General features: G+C 53.7%; 1 protein-coding gene across 1 annotated transcript; it reads left to right on the top strand.

The window, feature by feature from the left end:
* The first annotated feature begins 3,004 nt into the window (after positions 1 to 3,004).
* Positions 3,005 to 9,149, top strand: GLUL (glutamate-ammonia ligase). The gene is made up of 7 exons (XM_040610303.1): positions 3,005 to 3,110; positions 4,291 to 4,481; positions 5,677 to 5,838; positions 6,103 to 6,249; positions 6,689 to 6,816; positions 6,997 to 7,196; positions 8,137 to 9,149. The coding sequence occupies exons 2-7, from the start codon at positions 4,316 to 4,318 to the stop codon at positions 8,453 to 8,455; spliced, it is 1,122 nt and encodes a 373-aa protein (XP_040466237.1). The 5' UTR covers positions 3,005 to 3,110; positions 4,291 to 4,315; the 3' UTR covers positions 8,456 to 9,149.
* The last annotated feature ends 9,042 nt before the right edge of the window (positions 9,150 to 18,191 follow it).

The raw sequence follows: 18,191 nt of genomic DNA, 5'->3' as shown, positions 1-18,191 counted from the left end.
TGAGTGCTGGTGAAAGGCAAATGGGTACCGGGGCTTAGCGGACCAGATCTGCAGTCTGTTGGGTTGAAAGCCAGGGGGTGACCCGCCTGCCTGCAGACCAGCCAGTCTGCAGTCATGGGCCACCCATGCAGATGGCCCCAGGGTTTTGGGAAAGAGTCCCAGCACCCAGCACTGCCAGCGGCCTGAGCCATGGGGAAGTTTCACATCATGCCTTTTTAACTCTTTAATTGCCCTTCCCTTTTTCTTTTTTCCCCTGTGGGGGGAATTTCCACATTTCCAGGCATTCCTGAATTTACAAGGCTGCACTTTGAGGCAGTCCCTGCAGCCAGGCAGGGGTGCAAGGTCCCTGTGCCCACAGCAAACTGCCCAGGGCAGCTGGGGGACACAGGTGGGCAGGGAGAGGTGACAGCAGCCCCAGCAAGGCACAGCAGAGAGGGAAGCCATGAACCCTCACTGCTTGGCTCCTGGCTGGGGCTGGAAAAAGAGATGGCAGGGTGGTATCAGGCTGGGCACACATGCCCACTCTGGGATGCCTGACCGTCCCAGACCTCTCCTGGAGAGACCAGGGACCTTGCTGTGTCCCTGCTGGGTTGGCATCGCTGCCTCGGAGGCAGAAGGCTGCAAAGTCCAGCCCAGACTGACCCTCCCAGCTCACCAGATGCTTTCCAACTCCGACAGTTCTCGCAGGATACAAACCGGGCCGGAGGGAAGTGCCGGGGCAGGCGAATAAAGGTGTTCCCACGAATTAATAGGAGGAAGAAAGAAAAACATGTGCCAGTTGGGACTCGCCCCTGGAGCGAGGCATTGTCTCCAGCGGGCTGGCTGCGCATTTAGAGCGGGGCCCTTTGAAGGCTGATTTAAATCCACTCCTGGGACGTGTCACCTGTTGGCATCGTGCCTTCCCCAGCTCCCCGATGAGGTTTTTGTCTCGTTGAACGCCGGCGACAATACGGGTCACTGGAGCACGCAGCTGGGCGAAGGCACAGGCTGAGCCATGTTTCCCAAAAAAACCCCGGCGGCCTGCAACGGGAGGAGGGGAAGGCAGGCGGTAAACACGCTGTGGTGAGCCCTGCGAGGGGATGCTTCCCCCCCCCTGCCGCTGGCTTCCCTGGCTGTGCGGCTGCAGCACCCGGTGCTTCTCTGCTGGCTCGTAAACATGTTGTGCAGGGTGAGGGCACAGGCAATGGGACTGCCGCCAAACCGGCCCCGGCGCAGGGAGCGACATCCCCCCGGCCCAGGCTGGGGGTCTCCCCCCAACCCGGCACGTATGTATTGGATGCGGAGATGTTTACATTGCAAGCTGCCTTTGCTCCCTGCTTCCCTTCGGGGTTGTTTGGAGCTCAGCAGGTGAAAAGATGAGGTGCCCAACCCCACGGCTGGGTCGGCCTGAGGGTCACCCTACGCCGCGGGGTCTCCCATCTGTGAACACCCTGGGCTTGTCTGCAGCCAGCTCTGGTGGCCAAAGTTTCTGGGAAATTTATGGGTAGCAAGCACATTTCCAAGAGTTTGGAGCTATCAGAGCTGTCAGTGTCTTGATTAAACAAACCCTCTCACAAACCTAGCTGGGCACGGCTTTATGGTGCCCGTGGCTTGGCAGCTCCCCTTTATGGGAGCTATTTTGGGTCTCTCCTGGCCCGACTGGGTCTCTGCACCAGCTCCTGCCTCCTTTGCTTCAGCTGAGCTGTTCGATTCAGGTGACCACGGCTGAACTTGGTCTGAATATGAAATTCTGAGCTAATTTCTATGGGTAAAACACAGCATTTGTTTCTGCGTGGAAACCTTTGTTCTACAGGTAGGGTGCAGGAGCTGGGGTACCAGGGGAAGGCAGGTTCTGCTACGAGGCTTTGGTGGCTCTGCCTTGCCCAAGCCATGTGAGGAGGTGAAAGGCACCTGAATTTCACCTCTGCTCTGGACAGCCTCGGGGGATTTTACAGCCGCTGCAAGGCAATGGTAAAGAATGAGCTGGCTTGTCCCCAGAGGGAGGGTGGGGACCGAGATCTTGAGATGGGCCATAAATAAAGGTGAGGCCTTAGCCAACACTTCACCTCCTCCTGGCTGAGGATCCAGCTCTCCCTGCCCGCTGTTCCCCCAGGCTCTGGCTGTAGAGAGGCTGTGTCTTCAGCAGGGTGGCCGTGATGGTGCAGAGGGTCCAGCTTCTGGAAGGACAGCAGTTTTGGCAGGGGGCAGCCCAGGATCCTGTTGCCCCGAGGCAGGCATGTGGGTGGCATGTGTTTGGCCTGATACTGGTGTGTGCTTGGCGTGGTACCTGCATGTGTGTGCAGGCATGTCCACATGGGTGGCAGCCACAGAGGGCTGAACAGGAGCAGGGATGTGACAAGCAAGCGAGCTGCCGGGGTGGAAAAATACTGGGCAGTGCTTGCAGTTCGCTGGGTGCCCCTTGCCACCTGGGTGCCCCTGGAGTGGGTGCTCCCGCACTCACGGTGGGGCTGGGGGATTTCCCCTCTGTCGTGTGACAGTGACCGATCCTGTACCTCGGAGTGAGAGTCTCGGCTGCAAATCCAGGTGCTGGAGCTTGTTACCTGCTCCCGGGCACAAAGCGGGGCACTGAGCAGGCACTGCCCGTTCCCTGCACGCCCCCAACCCCCACCCCACCCCCAAACGTTTGCACCAAGGCAGAGCCGGGTGCCGGGGGGGGGGGTGGGGGTGGTGGCTCCCGTTCCTCCCCCCCCCTCCCCGCTGCCCTGTTTACCCAGGGCGGCTGATTTCCCTCCCTGCGAGTTATGCAAAGGAAGCCGCTAATGTAAACGCTGCGGAAAGCCCTGGACCCGCTCCCGCCGCCGCTGCCCCAGAACTAGGCGAGATGAGGGGTTATTTTTTCGGGCTGGGAAGGTTGCAAAAGGACACCCCAGCCCCCCCCCGCCCCTCGGTGCGGGGCGAAACGGGGGGGCTTCCCCGCTTTGCAGAACGGGAAGCGGCTGGAGGAGGAGGAGGAGGAGGAGGAGGAAGGAGGCGGGGCGGTCCCTTGCCCCCCCGTCCTGCCCCCGCTGCCCAATCGGTGCGGCGGGGCCGGCGCTGCGGGGCCATAAAGCGGCGGCGGGCGCGGCCCCGGGAGCCGAGCGTGGGAGCCCCGGGCCCGCCGCCCAGCGCAGGTAACGGCCCCGGGGGGGGGAGGGTACGGGGGCCCGGCCCGCTGCAGCCCCTCGGGCGGGGGGCAGCTCAGCCGTGGGCCGGGGCTCCCCGCACCTTATAGGGGAAATTCCTGCTTCGCTTTTTTTTTATTTTTATTTTTTCATTTTATTGTGGGCGGAGCGGGGTGGGGGGGGAGGCAGCTGGCGTTATCTCCTGAAAACAGATGCTCTTCACAGTTTTTTTGAGTTTTTGTTGTTGTTTTTTTTTCTTCGCCAGGCGCTTTAGCTGCTTGCTTAAAACACGGTGCCTTCCTCCCTGCCAGGAGGTAGATGCACGCGTGGGTGATGCTTCTCGCAGCGGAGTGGGGCCGGTAGGGACCCCCCCGGCGCCATAGCGGGGGGTGGGGGTGGGGGCTGGTCCAGCCAGCCCGCCCCGCCCCGCCCCTGCAGGGGGCTATAGAGTGTTGGAGTGACTTTCGAAGTCACTTCAAATTTCTAAATCGTTTGCGTTTCCAAGCTCCTGCAACCACGCGTGGGTCGCGGCTGCCGTGGTCTTGACACACGTGGGCTGGCTGTCGCTGGGAGCCCAGCTCCAGGCTGTGGGGGCTTGCGGGGATGCTGCGGGGGCCCGCAGCCCCTTCAAACCTTCCCCCCGCCCCTCCCGGTGCCTGCAGGCTGCTGCCTGAGTTGCTCAGGCATTGCTTGCGCTGCCTGTTGCTGTTTTTCGGGCTGCCTCCAGCCCCACACAAGGCTTGTGTAACTTCAGAGCAGCTGATCTGAGAAGGCAGCTGGGGCTGGCAAGCCCTCCTCGCTGGAGCAAGTATATTAAGAAAGCCCCAGCTAAGCTTCCCTGTGCATTAGCCTTGCTCCGGAGCGGTGGGGAGTGTGGAGGTGAAAAGTTCACGCAGGGCTGAGAAGCACTTTTGAAAGCTGTGGCTTGGTGGAAAACACCTAAGTTATTGGCAGGAGTTTGGGTGTTAATGGGACACTTTGAAAGCATCGCTCCTTGAGCCGGGCTTTCCTAGCTGCGTCTGCCTGAGCTGCTGCATTTTCTGCCTGCACGGTGGCATGAGACTGCTGGAGATGGCAGCCAGCCCCATGGCTGGGCTGGCTTGTGCTCCTCCATGGCTGGGGGGTGAAAAATCTGGGAGTGTGGGGAAAGGTTCGTGGTTGGAGCTGGTTTTTTATATCCTCCCTGCAGGAACCCCCTCGTCCGATCTGCAGCCATGGCCACCTCGGCGAGCTCCCACCTGAGCAAAGCCATCAAGCACATGTACATGAAGCTGCCACAGGGGGAGAAGGTCCAAGCCATGTACATCTGGATCGATGGGACAGGGGAGCACCTCCGCTGCAAAACCCGCACGCTGGACCACGAGCCCAAGAGCCTTGAAGGTGAGAGGGCAGGTGCAGGATTCACAGGCCCTCGCCGGGTGGAAAAAGCAGCTGTGCTTGGCTGCTCGGGAGAAAGGATGTCATTCCTCCCTTTTCACGGCAGGAGGATGGTATCTGGGGAAGACATTGCTCCTCACCTCCTCCCAGTTACCTCTTTCCCCAAATACCCCAGGGGAAGGTTCCCAGCTCTCCAGATGTGGAGTCTCAGTGAGATGCTGGGGGTGAGGAGCCAGCCCCTGGCACTGCCCCCGCTGTGGAGGGGGCTGTTGGCAGGGGCTGGGGGCTGTTGGCAGGGGCTTGGTGGCCCATTGACGCTCAAGGACTCAAGTTTTGGCCGGAAGTAGTTTGGCAGAAGAAAGTGGAGGGGAAAGAATGGAGCTATCCGGTGTAATTAAGAGCTTGTGTCCCTCAGAACAAACAGTCCCAGCTTACACAATAATAGCATTAGGATTTTCCCCAGGTTGCCATGGTGCTGGCTGGAGACAGTTATGAAATGAAAATACTGTGTGTGACTGAGCAGAATTATCTTTTTTTTTCCTGTTTTTTTTCCCCCCCCTCCCCTTTTCCCTCGAAGGGAGTGGTTGGCACAGCTCCTCTAGAATCTCTGTGTTTCCCATCCTCCCACGTTTCCCCCAGGATATGGAGGAGATAACATTGCCCCGGTGGAGTTTGCTGCTTCGCTTTGACCTGGAGGGCAGTGCACAGCCAGGAGGGGTGGGTGAGGGGGCCACGCTGGCCGTACTCCTCCTCCATGCGAGGCTTCATCTAGACGTGATTTGCTTTCCCACCTTCTCTAGGCCATGCAACGTGGATAAGAGTATTTTATGGCTCCCCTCATTCCTATAGCTTGAAGATGTCTCGTGCTGTGCCGTCTCCCAGCTTGCCCAGTCTGCGAGGAGACTGGGTGCTCTGCTTGTCCCTGTGGTTGTTGCGACATGGGAAACATCCTCAGTGCTGCTCATTTCACTTGGGCTTGGCCAGCAGCCCAGCTCCTTGTGTTTCCCAGGGTGGCTGGGGAGTTGCACTCCCCTGTTTTTTGCTTTGTTTTGGGGTTTTTTTTGGCTTCCCCCATTTGGAACAAAAATCAGCTGAGCTGGGATTAAACCTATTGTAGTGCTGAAGGGTGGCAGGGCACCCATCCTCCTGGTGACTGGGGACACTGGGTCACTGTGGCTCGTTCCTCTCTCCACTCCAGATCTCCCCGAGTGGAATTTTGATGGCTCCAGCACCTTCCAGGCTGAAGGCTCCAACAGCGACATGTACCTGCGACCTGCTGCCATGTTTCGGGACCCTTTTCGCAAGGATCCCAATAAACTAGTTCTCTGTGAGGTCTTCAAATACAACCGCCAGTCTGCAGGTGAATAGACCTCCTGGTGGAGGTGGTGTTCTGGGGAGGGGAAGGGGAGACCTGTCCAAGTGCTGTTCATGGCCTTAGCATCACGCATGACACAAAAATAATCCCTGCCCTGACAGTAAAAGGCAAACAGTGTGCTGGTGATGGAGAAAAGGCTGGTCCTGGGATTCTTCACCAGCACTGCTGGGACTCGAACTGTACATAAAGTGGGAATGGGCAATGGGGGTGGAGATGCTAATAAGCCTCTTGTTGCTTTTTCCCTTCTAGAGACAAATCTCCGACACACCTGCAGGCGGATTATGGATATGGTGTCCAACCAGCACCCCTGGTTTGGGATGGAGCAAGAGTACACTCTTCTGGGGACAGATGGGCATCCATTTGGCTGGCCTTCCAACGGCTTCCCTGGACCCCAAGGTAACCTTTCGGGAGTCTGCACCTGACCAGCCCAGGAGCATTTGAACTGTAATCTGTGTGATGCAGCTTAAGTGCTTCAGGCAAGCTGAAAGATTCGAGGTGTTTCTAGAACGGAGGGTGAACAACAGCAAGCAGGATATTGGCAAAAACTAGCCCGTGAGATTAAGATTGTTCCAATCCAGATTTGCTGCTTGGTTTGTTAATCTGCCGGTGACTTAAACCGTGCCCGGTATGACGGAGCACGAGCCCAGACTCTGAGGGACTTGCTGTCCATCAGTGCTTTGCTAGTGCTTCCATGAAAACCAGTTTAGATGGCTTTTCCACACATCCCAAGGCTTTTGAGAGTTCTTTCCTGTGTGTGCTTGGCCTTCACTGAATTTGAGCTTTTTTCCTTCTGGAAACTCATGTTCCCCTTGCTATTTGCATGTGCTGTTTCCAGGTCCGTACTACTGCGGTGTAGGGGCAGACAAAGCCTATGGCAGAGACATTGTGGAAGCCCACTACCGAGCGTGCCTTTATGCTGGTGTGAAAATCGGAGGAACCAATGCAGAAGTGATGCCAGCCCAGGTAAGTTGTTCTAGGTGCCTCGTGGAATGAGATAGTACAGAAAAATCTCGGGCAGCCAGAGCTGTTGCTGCCTGCTCCCAGTCATGTAGTTTTTACCAACAGTCAGAGAGTAAGGGGGTGGGAAGTGCTTCACAGCGAGTGTTTCTGCACCACTGAACTGGTGATGACTCCTCCTTGTAGTGGGAGTTCCAGGTGGGACCATGTGAAGGGATCGAGATGGGGGATCACCTCTGGATTGCACGCTTCATCCTCCATCGGGTGTGTGAAGACTTCGGTGTCATTGTGTCCTTCGATCCCAAACCCATCCCTGGGAACTGGAACGGTGCTGGCTGTCACACCAACTTCAGCACCAAGAACATGAGGGAAGACGGAGGTCTCAAGTAAGTTGTTTGAGATGGGCAAGTAGCATCTGTTTACTCGGCAGCAGGCTGGGCTTGGTTGGTAGCAGCAAGCTTTTTGCACAGCTTTGGACAGCTTGGGAGATTTCACTCTGGTGCTTGGTGTTGTCTGAGCCTTTCTTCTGGATTTATTTTTTTTTTTTTTTTAAATAATGATACATTCCTGTCGTCCTGGGTGGGAAATTCAGCTGGTGGCACAGCTCCATCACTGCTGACAGAAGCATGGGTAGCCAGGATGCAGCTATTTGTAACAGGCTGTTCAACTCTTGATCTGCTAGTGCTGCAAACAAACTCAGCACAGATTATCCTTTTTTTTTTTTTAATAAAACTATGATGAAAGACCATTTGCTTCTGTCTAGGCCAGGGTGTGGAAGCAAATGCCATGTTTTCTTCTGGAAATGTAAAACCTGAGTTCCCATAAGGGACTGCTGTGCCGATTGCAGGCAGGGACCTTACAGCACTGGGCTGCAGATCCCTAGGAAGGTTTTCCTCCTGGCACCTGTGTTTTCTTGCCTTAATCTTAGCGATGGCCCGAGATAACGAGCCAACCTGTGAACATGTGAGCTTCCTGCAATAGAAACTTGTGTGTTGAGCGGGTTCCCCAGCAGCAGTGCGCCTGTGAGGTTTGGCCATGGGTTGCACTGGTGGTGTCTCACACACAGCGCTCCTGAGGGACTCTGTGGGATTTGGCCATGGGGATCCTTTACAGAGAACCAGCCTGAGTCAGCAGTAGGAGTGGAGAGAAGCCTTGTATTGAGGCGATCGAGAAAAGTGGGTTGTAGGACATAAGGCTTCATCACAAAGTAGCTTGGGGACAGTGATGAAACTCTTGTCACTTTGAAGCAACAGTCGAGAGTGGCTCAGTTCATGCCATCCATCAGATGCTCACTGTGTCTTCCCCTCTTCCTTGCTCCCTTCGCAGGCACATTGAAGAGGCCATCGAGAAGCTGAGCAAGCGTCACCAGTACCACATCCGTGCCTATGACCCCAAAGGGGGGCTGGACAATGCCAGGCGCCTGACGGGTTTCCACGAGACATCCAACATCCACGAGTTCTCCGCTGGTGTGGCCAACCGCGGCGCCAGCATCCGCATCCCCAGGAACGTGGGCCATGAGAAGAAGGGCTACTTCGAGGACCGCCGGCCCTCCGCCAACTGTGATCCTTACGCTGTGACAGAGGCCCTCGTTCGCACGTGTCTCCTCAACGAAACTGGAGATGAGCCTTTTGAGTACAAGAACTAAGCAGACTGCGCCCACAGACACCACCTGCCCCCCCCCCCCCCCCCCCAGCTTCCCACCCCCCTAAACTTCCCTTCTAGATGTAATCCCGAGGGTACAAGATAACACGTTTTGTGTCTCAGTAACTCTTGTTGTCTTGAGGTGGGGAGGAGGGCAAATTTAGTTTTATCCATGTCTGTTTGTCATTGACCCTTCAGAAGACAAGAGGAGGAGAGGGTGTTAGAGAACTTTTAACCACTGTTTTTGGTTTTGGTTTTTTTTTTTTTTTTTTTGTCTAATTCATGTGTACATCTGATGGGATCCAGTGGCTTCCAGGGACAGACTGCACACACAAAAAGCCAGTAGGCAAGTGGAAAGCTTAGAAACTATAGCTGACTTCCCCAAGAGTCAAATTTGGGGTGTTAGCCCCACTGCTGGCTCTCTGCAGACTAATGGTCCTCTAAGGTTGGTGGCCTTCTGCGGGGAAGGGAAGACTGGAGCTATGGTGGAGCCCCATGTGCTTGTACGGTGTGAAGGGGAGATCTTCAGCCGCTGGCCCCTCTGAGGTTTCTGGGAATCTTCTGGCATTGAGCACAGCGTAGGAGCATTGAGAACTCCTGGTTCTGTCACTGGAGGTCAGCTGGTCTCTGGTTCATAACACAGAGTGAAGTAGTATTTTTCTATTTAAATATAAAAACAACAAAAAAATTATATATGACAGTGGTTGTTTGTTTGTTTGTTTAAAAAGAAGAGATACGATGTTCCAATGACTCACCCAGCTAGAGCAGGCAGAGCTCCCGAGGATGCTGGCAGAGGGCCTCCAGGTGGGACTGAGGGTGATCTTGGAGGGCTCAGTGGAGGAGACTGGGATGAGATTTGTTGCAGCGTGGATTTTGCAGGAGGCGGTTCCCAGACCTGGGAAACCCGCAGAAGCATTTATTGCTGGAACTTGAACAGCTGTGACATGCTCGTGAGTGTGTCGATCCATGGGAGGAAGGTGTCCTGAGCTAAGAGTTGACCGGTCAACTTACCCGTGTTCTGGACAGAGCTGTGGGTGTGTTACCTTTCCAGCGGGGTTAGCATGTCACTAAAGCAGGGCTTTTGATAAAGGAAGGAAAAAAAAATGTTTTAGATTATTTTTTTTCCATAATATTCTTAGTTTATAAAATTGAATGGTTTTACAGAGACCGTTTGTCACTGTTGTGTCCTGGCTCTTGGGCTGCCTGCCATCCAGTGGTGATGGGGGCTAGGAGAAGGGAGAGGCCACCGGTCCCTCCCAGATCACACTGGGGTGGCTCAAACATTCTGGGATTTTACACTTGGGTATCTTAGATGGTGCCAGTGATACTCCGTTGCATTTGGACTTCTTCCGAATAGTTTTTTTAATAATAAAAAAAAAAGAAAAAAAAAGAACAAAACCTTAATTTTAGCTTCTGCCTCCTTTCTCGGAGTCACCCTGGCAGCTGCTCTGGTCTGTGTGTTGCCTTTGCCATTTGAAGGGAATTTGACCTTGCTGGTGGGTAGGCTTTGGCTTTTCATTTGTGGGGTGGGTTTTTTGGGGTAGGGGTCTTGCAGTCCATGCATGCTCTCCAGAAAAAGAGGGTTTGTAGGTGGCTGTTGATCTTCTGGTGGTCCAGCTGTGACCGGAATGGCATTTTCTTGGTATGGGAAAGGGACTGGGCTTGTGAGTGGCCATAGGGAGGGTTATGGGGTAAGTACAGGTGTTTGTGCATCTCCCTGCCTCCTTCACATGAGTTCTGCAGGATGTAGAAAGCCACAGAAAACAAAATCCCAGGAAACTTCATGAAAAAAGGGTCTTTGTGAAAGAGGACCCTTTCCCACTCTCCCTATGGAGAAAATGCTGCTCACCCACCTTTGGTATAAACCCAGACATTTAGGAAAGGTACGCAAGGTAGTAGAAATGTATCACGTTGTTGCCCACGGTCCTTTATTTAGCTTGTGGTGCTGTTTCCCAGCTCCTAGAGAGGTATGTTCTTCAGAGGTGGATGCTTTAATTATTCCCATCTTTAAATCTGGATTAACCACAGACAAGCATCCCGCTGGGCTGATGAGGCTGTTCCTGCCACCGCAATTTTATGGACCAAGGGGTCTTTTGTATCTCCCTTCTGGGGAACGTTCAAGGCAGCACCTTCCTCACCAGAGTCCCCAAATCACCCTCTCCCTCTGTGCCCGTGAGGATGGAGTGTCACCGGAGGAGAAGCAAAGCGGACCCCGTGCCCTTTCCTCCGATCATGACATGACCACGAGGGCTTTGGCCTCTGTCGGGGCTGGAGCAGGGCTACTGCAGCCAGAAGAAACCCCCGCTGTTCTGGAGTAACTTACAAGCCCAGAAACACTGGGGTTTTCTGCTGAGTTGGGCATGGGGAAGGCAGCTACTTTTCTTTCTGCCTTCTGAGAAAATGTTACAGAGGAAAAAGTGGATTTCGCTTAAACATCTGTAAGGTTATCTGCACAGCAGGATGGACAAGACATGGTAACGCTTTTTTTGAGACTTCTGTACCTCTGAACACTGTGCATCCTTGAGGCTGGAGCCACGTCCCTCCAGAGACCCTGTTCCCCCAGGGGACGAAGGAATTGTGGAAAGGCAGCATGGCTTAGTTTTGGCCACCAAGCAGCAGCAGCAGCCAAGGCAGCAGCTGATGGGCAGCCAGGTTTTATTCTGGAGCTAAACAGCACCTCCCTGCACCCCACAGAGCCTCATCGATGCAGAGACGGGGAGTAACACTTGTGTGTCCCCACAGAGGATGGATGCCACCTCCAGGCTGGCCATCAGGGTGACAACGGGAAGCTGGCATCAGTCCTTCACTTCTCCAGCTGCCCTGAACATAAATTTAGGATAGGAGCTTGATGCTTAATGGTTCCTTTTGTTCTCAGCTGAGAAAGCATTATCCACTCACTTCACAATTACCCAGCTGAAAACAAGGGTGAAGCAATGTTGTGTGCAAAATGGCTTTTCAGATGATTATTAAAAATATATTTTAAAAAATATCATAGTGAATTAGAAGGAAAAAAATCTCTCCTTTCTTCGTGACATTGTTTTCTGACATTTTGCCTAAAGCCTCCTTGCTGAGTCTGCTTTGCAGTTACCTAAACAGCATTTCCCAGCTGTGTAGGGTCAAGAGGCCTCGTTTTCAGGCTGTGGAACTCTTGCAAATTGAGCCTGAAACCTTCAAAAACGGAATTTACTGCTTATGCATTTATAGAAAACATTTTGACTTTTAAATTTAGCCTCTCAGGAGGAAGTGAATCCCTTTTCTCTGTTTACTCACACATCCTTAAAAGGCAAACAATGATATAGAAATTTTCACTAGATACAAGAAAACGCAAGTACTGGTCCCAAAGGGTTTGCTGGGCACATTAGAGCATCAGGAACTGCTCCGAATGAAGCCGCCAAAAATAGCACCAGCCTTTTGAGATGCGTGTTGGTTGCGCTCCCTTTTAATCAAACACCAGCCTACGAGACAAGGCTGCTCCATAACGATTAATAAATCTGCTCACACACCAGGCTTTTCCCCATAACTGAATTTTAAGGCAATCAAAATAAGATTAGCCACAGCTCCCTTCAAATATAGCCCGCAGCAGACGAGCTAATCAGGATCACACTTGCAGCACCTTTTAACACTGGGCTGTGCCAGCCCGGTTACTGTGAGGACACGGGGACTTTTTCTGAAAATCCTGATGAATCAGGTGCGTCTGGCTGGGTTTCTTCTTTCGCACTTTCAGAGTGCCCTGATGCTGCTCCAGTATCCACAGACCATTTCCCCGATTTTCCTAAATGACCCTCTTTGGTTGATCAGCCTTCGCATCCTCACATAGCCTCTGGCTGTGCCTACCTCTCCCTTCCCAAATGCATCTTTGGGAAAAGAGCTCGGCCAGTCTCAGGTGGGTTAAGGTTTTGCTGAACTGCCTTTTGGATGCTGTTACCTGGGGAGAGAGAGGCACTTTTTCTGGTTGCAAGGCAAAACTGTTTTTATTTCTCTGTGACTGCACTTTTCCCTTTTCCCGGGGTGTTGATAGTGGCCCGTGCGTCTGTCCTGCATATCTTTCTGCCCGTGGAGGTTGGGAAGGGATGGTCCCAGGAAGGGAGCCAGCACAGTGCTGAGGGGTGATTTACAGAGCTCTGCAACAGCTTCTGCTTGTGCTTGAACCTCACGCTTCCAGAGCAGCCCTGCTTTGCTCCCCCAAAATGCCTCTTGGAGGTCCAGCAGCCCCTCCGATGTGGTGTTGGGAGGAGCCCCAGCTGAGATCTACGTTTGCTGTTCACCAGCTGTGTTGTGAGCTGGTGTAGAGCCGTAGAAGAGGGGCTGGAGGTCCTATGGCCTCTGGAAGGAGGACAGGGTGTGCTCTGGAAAGGTGCTGGAGCCCAGCCTGCTGGGGACATGTCAAGTGTGGCTGGTTGGCAGTTTTTTTGAGTGACCCAGATGAGAAAGGTGGTGGAGCCTGGGAGGGGAATCCTGCCATCACAGATACCAGTAATTTGGCTTCAGCCGAGCCAGGATTTCATCCTACTTGTTCAGTTACTGATTAAACTGAGGACAGCCACTTAGAAACAAGTGGGAGCTCTTGAAAGGGAAGATCTCCTTAGGTCTGCCTGGCTTCCCTGGCCAGCTGGATGCAGGGTCAGACCTGGGGTGGCTTGTGAGTGGGTCTTCCACCCATGAGTGGTTCTCCTGGCTCTTCAGCTGGAACTGACCACTTATGTGCAGTGCCTGGTTTTCACCATGCAGCCTTTAAACTGAGTCCTGCCTCGCTTTGCTTGCCGATAATGGGACCAGTCCATCTCCAGGATTTGTAGTATGGAGAGACGAATAGCTTTTCCTGAGATCATGTAGAGTATGGGGGATATCAGTCACTCAGTAATGACCTCTCTGGATGCTTAAAGGTGTCACTAGTTAATTGCCTGGTTCATAAAGAAATGGTGATCTCAGTTTGCTCCTTGTGACTCCTCTCCGAGCCAGTGCTGTGTGTTTTGGGACTGTTCCTCTCTCCCGTGCGATGCCTTTTGATGTGAACATGCGGAGAAGAGCTCTGGGTAGACCCAACCCTGCTGTCCTCTACACTGAAGTGTCTCCAGGGCCTACATCCCCAGTGGGGGATGATGTGGATCAGAGCCTCTCCCAGCTGCTCCTGGAAGTGTCTGGCCTGTGTTTGGAAGGAATGAGGGCTGGGGCTGGGCACTTCTTGCGGATTAGCCCCCCCCCAACCTACAGTGGCCTTGCATGCAGAGCATGCACGGGTTGGCCTCAACGGGAACCTGCCTGGCTGGAGAGAAACCTAGGGCCAGAGGGGGAAACTTGGGGGGGAAATCCATATTTGTGACTCCGGAATGAGCACTAGGGCTGCACTCCTTCACAGTCTTGTAGGAGGATCAGGCCCTTTGCCTCTTCTAAGCCTTCTCCCTCACTGCTCCTTTCCTCCCTTTCCTGGTGAGATGGTGCAGGACTGCTGCGTGTACTGGGGTAGTCGTGCAGGGGGGCAACTAGATTTTACCTCAGCCAAAATATTTCTTTTTTTCTCCTCCCCCTCCCCCGCTCCATCCTGGCCTGCCCGCAGGCTGGCACCGCCGGGCTATTTTGCTTTCATAAGCTGCATTATGTAAGCCACGTCTTGAGTGGGGATGCAGTGCCAACTTGGACTTCGCAGCGGGAAGGAGCCACATTCCTCTGCCGCTGGGTTTAATCCCTGCCTCCAGCCACAGTTGGTTTGTTGGGAGGAATTGGAGAGCTGCGCCAAGGCTTCTAATCCCTTGCCCCAGGTGGAGCCAGTTCATTTCTGCAGGAGCCCTGCTTTCCTTTGTCAACAGGTTGTGCCCATGAGTCCTCTTAGCAAGCCCTTTCCTTGGCTGCTAGGAGGGTTGGCCCGGGCATGCACACCACCTTGGGACCTTCCTCTCCTCCTCTTGTTTGTTGAACTCTCCGTGCCCTGTGGCTCAGATTGCACTTGCTCAGAAAGGCTGGTAGGGGAGAAAAATGGAAGTGGAGACTTCTACAGTTCTAGCCCAAAAAATGGTGGCAAAGGTCTGTTGCGTGGAAAGTAGGCAGGCTGCAGAGGCTGGGAAAGACCATGTCGGTGCCAACAGCTTCTCCATCTGTCCCACCACTGACTGCCCTCCCAGAGTGCCTCGTCTGTAGGATGTGACCCTTGTCCCACTGAGGATCTGGGGGAGCCCTGAAGATCCTGCGCCCAGGGGTCCGGTGGCACCAGCCTGGCTGGGTGCAGGGTACAGGACAGCGATGGGTGCTTGGCAGGGTGTTGGGTCCCCAGCAGCCTGAGCCCTCTGCCTTAAGCCCCTGACCTCAGGACTGATGAACTTTAGAACTCCCCTTGGCTGGTCATGGGCTGGATGGGTTCAAAAGCAAAGGTCCTCCACTCAGGTTCTAGATGAAGCTGACAGCAGCAATGCCTTGCTGTGTGTTTTCACGTCCTGTGGGTGGATGAGGTACCAGACTCCACAGTTTTTGCTGGCAGCTCTCCCCAGTGCCAAACATGCTGCTAAAATGAGAATTATTAATCAAACCCAGGTTTGGGCTGCTTTTTCTCATCACAAAGCCAGGTGGCTCAAGCCCATCTGTATGGCTCGTGGAGATGCTGAGCAGCTGGCTGAATTGCCCAGCTGCTTCTGTCCTGAGCCAGAGCTTGGCCAAAATGCCTAAAATACTGGCAAAGCAAGTGAATAAGATCCTTCTCCCCTACTGAGCTGAACCTGCAGGATTCTGGAAAGCATGCTGGCCAGCAGGTATCTGGTAAAATGCTAGGATCAACACTTGCTTCAACCACAAAAAGCAATCTGCTCAATGCCTCTCTGTGTTTAGGGGATCCTGAGCAAGCCACCAAGTCAGAGGTGGGAATAGACGTGCCCCAGGGCTGTGTTGTTCGGATGCTCTTTCCATTTAGGAAGCTTCCCCAGGAACAGTTGGCCTTAGAGATGGGCTTAGCTTGTCTCTGAAACTTGGAGACCAGGGCTTCAGCTCGTTGAATCCCCGAAAACTATGCGCTTGCTCTGAAATACAAGATATTTTCAGACTATTTTCCACCCAGACAGATAACACATGCAGGGTGATTATTAACTGGCTCCATTTTTTTCCACCTCTACTTGCGGCTGGCTCTCCTGGCAAGACCTCCATCCACTCTTTAAGATGCTTTCACTGTAACGTGGGTGCCTTCCCTTCTGGCAAATAACTGCGCGGGTGACGCTGTCGGTGTGGGCTGTAGACCTATGAGGAAGCATTTCATTAAGAGTAGAGATTGCTTTGGTGTGGAAGTTTTTCTATCTGTAATCTCTCAAGAATGAAGAAAGCTGCTTGTGAAGCTGGCTGAGGAAGGAGGTGGTCCCTGGTGGGGCTGTCCTCTGCACCATTTTGGGGCTGTGCGTGGAGCTGGGGGTGTGACCCGCTTACAAGGAGCCAGGGACAAACCATGGGTGGTGGTTTGGGACCAAAGAGCATCCGAAAGATTTGTGGCGTGCTAACAGTCTGAGGGAACATCCTGGTCAGAGTGAGGCATTTCATCTGGGTCTCTGGGTCTCTGCTTTCATGGGGAAGGAAAAGAGAGCTGGCAACAGTGATATCTTACTCCTAAGATGTGAATTGTAGAGCTCATGCGTGGCTGTCCGTGCAGTATCCAGGACCCTACAGGTGGTGTCTCGCTGGCTTATGCAGGCAACGGAGAGCAGTAGGGGTTGAATACAGCCTGAACGATGGTACTGCAACACCCGTGTGTACGGGGAGTCAGGCTGTGGCATGGCAGGAGCCGAAGAGCTCTGAGTCACCCCGTGAGCCACCCATGGTGGCCCCAAAGCGTGTGGGAAGGAGTGGGCCATGCAATTTGAGCCTGCACGTGGCTCTGCACGAGTCGAGGTGTTGTTTCCTTTTGAAACAAAAGACGGTCCTTCTGCACGCTGTGTCTTGCAAAGAGGCAGCCTGGGCTTGCTGGGGATCTTGTGCTGGAGAAGGTCGTATGGAGCTCGTAAGATGGGACCTTCTGCTGGAAGATCTGGTGTCAGCAAAACAGAAACCTCCGCGCAAAGGTTGGGGTGGGGGTAAGGCGGTGATGCCATGTGGGTTCCGCAGAGCACCTGCAAGACCAGGGTGAGTGGGTTACTAATGGGCCATAGCTGAGCTGGATCACTCCCAAAGTACCCACACAGTGTGTGACCCCGTTGTCATGGGACATCTCAGGTAGCAGCTAGTGCCAGTGTAGCCCAAACAGCTCTCTGACACCCAGCAGCTCACCCTGCTCATCTCCCCCTGCTCCTCCCCAGCCAGTGGAAAATGCTCCCATGAAATGTAAAGCAAATGCTGCAATCTTTGACTTTTTTTTTTTGTTGTGAATAACATCGGGCCTTTTGCTGCACACGCTATTGAAGCTGCAGCTGTATTTCAACCAGCTGGCAGCGCTCTGGGAGATCAAATGTTCTTGGCGAAGTTGGGCCAAATCTATGGCTGGTGGAAATGGGTGTAATTCTGATTGACCTCAGTGCTGAGCTGCTTGATATCACCTTTGACTTGTGGTCCCAGACTGAGGCTTTGGGGGATTTTGGGGGGAGGAAAAGTGCTCTCTGTAGGGGTGACACAGTCATGCATGCTGCGAGTGGTGTCTGTGGAGCAGGTGGGTGAGGAGCTCAGCTGTGCAGTCAGGCAGGAGCTGCTGCTGGATGGGATTTCGGTTGTGTGGGGATGTCTCTGAGCACTTGCCGTTTGATAGTCCTCTTCTAAAGCATGCAAAAAAATCCAACCAAAAAACCCAAACAAAAAAACCCCAAACTCTTTTGTGCCCGGGGCACCTGGAGCGTGTATGTGCGTATTGCTACACACTGCGCGTACTGCAAAACCAAAACACCAGCCCTGCCAAAACCTCCAGCCCTTCTGGGAAGCGTCCACAGCACCGTGTGCTTGTCCCGCCGGATACACTGTGCCTCCCACTGCCAGGTACTGTGGGGCAGGCGCCAGCCCTTCCTCTGGGCTTGGGAATGGCTTGTTTTGAATGTCGGTGGCATGGAAAGTAGAGAAAGCAGGAGCAGATGTGTCTGTGAGCACGGGCAGGAATCATTCCTCTGGCACTGCTGGCTTCAGGAACCTGCCCCTGTGCTGCTGGACCCCCGGGACATGCTGGACCCCCTCGTACCAGCACCGCCCCATGGTCTCGGCCAGTCCCCTGTCCTTTGAACAGAAGGTTTTAGGCAGCAAAGCTGCTCTGTGTGATGGATTAATTAAAATAGTGTCTCCTCTTGATGTTCAGCTCAACCCTCCCATCCCTCTGACCAGTCTGACCACTAATGTGTAACTCAGCGTGGGACTGGGATGAGAAGGATGTGGGGAACTGGAGAAGGCTGGGGGAGCTGGGCAGCAAGGAATGTGCTCAGATGAGATGCTTGCATTTGTTTTGTTTTTTTCTTTTGGGTTATTTGTTATATTCTGGTCATGAGGAAATACGCAACCTTATTCTGTAAGAAAACCCAGGTTTTTTTCCACCCCCTGCCCCAAGATTTGGTTCTTAGTCCTAAGGAACTGTCATAGGCACTGTGTCCATCATCCTGCTACTACCGGAGATTTCCATCTGCTTTGCACCTCCCTCTGCCCCTTGCTGAAATAAACAAATGCCTGTCCTGGCCGTGCTGTTCCCAGTACTTGTGCTGGCTGGCTCCAGCCTGCCATGTCCGCAGGGACCCAGGTGGCTTCTCCAGAGCAACGTGGATGTGCCCTCAACACAGCAGCAAGTGGAAACAGCAGTGGCGGGAGCA

The sequence above is a fragment of the Falco naumanni genome, chromosome 11 (assembly GCF_017639655.2).
Source record: "Falco naumanni isolate bFalNau1 chromosome 11, bFalNau1.pat, whole genome shotgun sequence".
Taxonomy (NCBI): domain Eukaryota; kingdom Metazoa; phylum Chordata; class Aves; order Falconiformes; family Falconidae; genus Falco; species Falco naumanni.
This window is presented reverse-complemented; position numbering and strand designations above follow the sequence as displayed.

Excerpts from the sequence above, each read along its gene's own strand:
- GLUL (XM_040610303.1), top strand. The coding sequence starts at position 4,316 with ATGGCCACCTCGGCGAGCTCCCACCTGAGCAAAGCCATCAAGCACATG. Across the intron at positions 6,817-6,996 it reads CAGAAGTGATGCCAGCCCAG|TGGGAGTTCCAGGTGGGACC; the intron begins GTAAGTTGTTCT and ends TCCTCCTTGTAG. Across the intron at positions 7,197-8,136 it reads AGGGAAGACGGAGGTCTCAA|GCACATTGAAGAGGCCATCG; the intron begins GTAAGTTGTTTG and ends CTCCCTTCGCAG.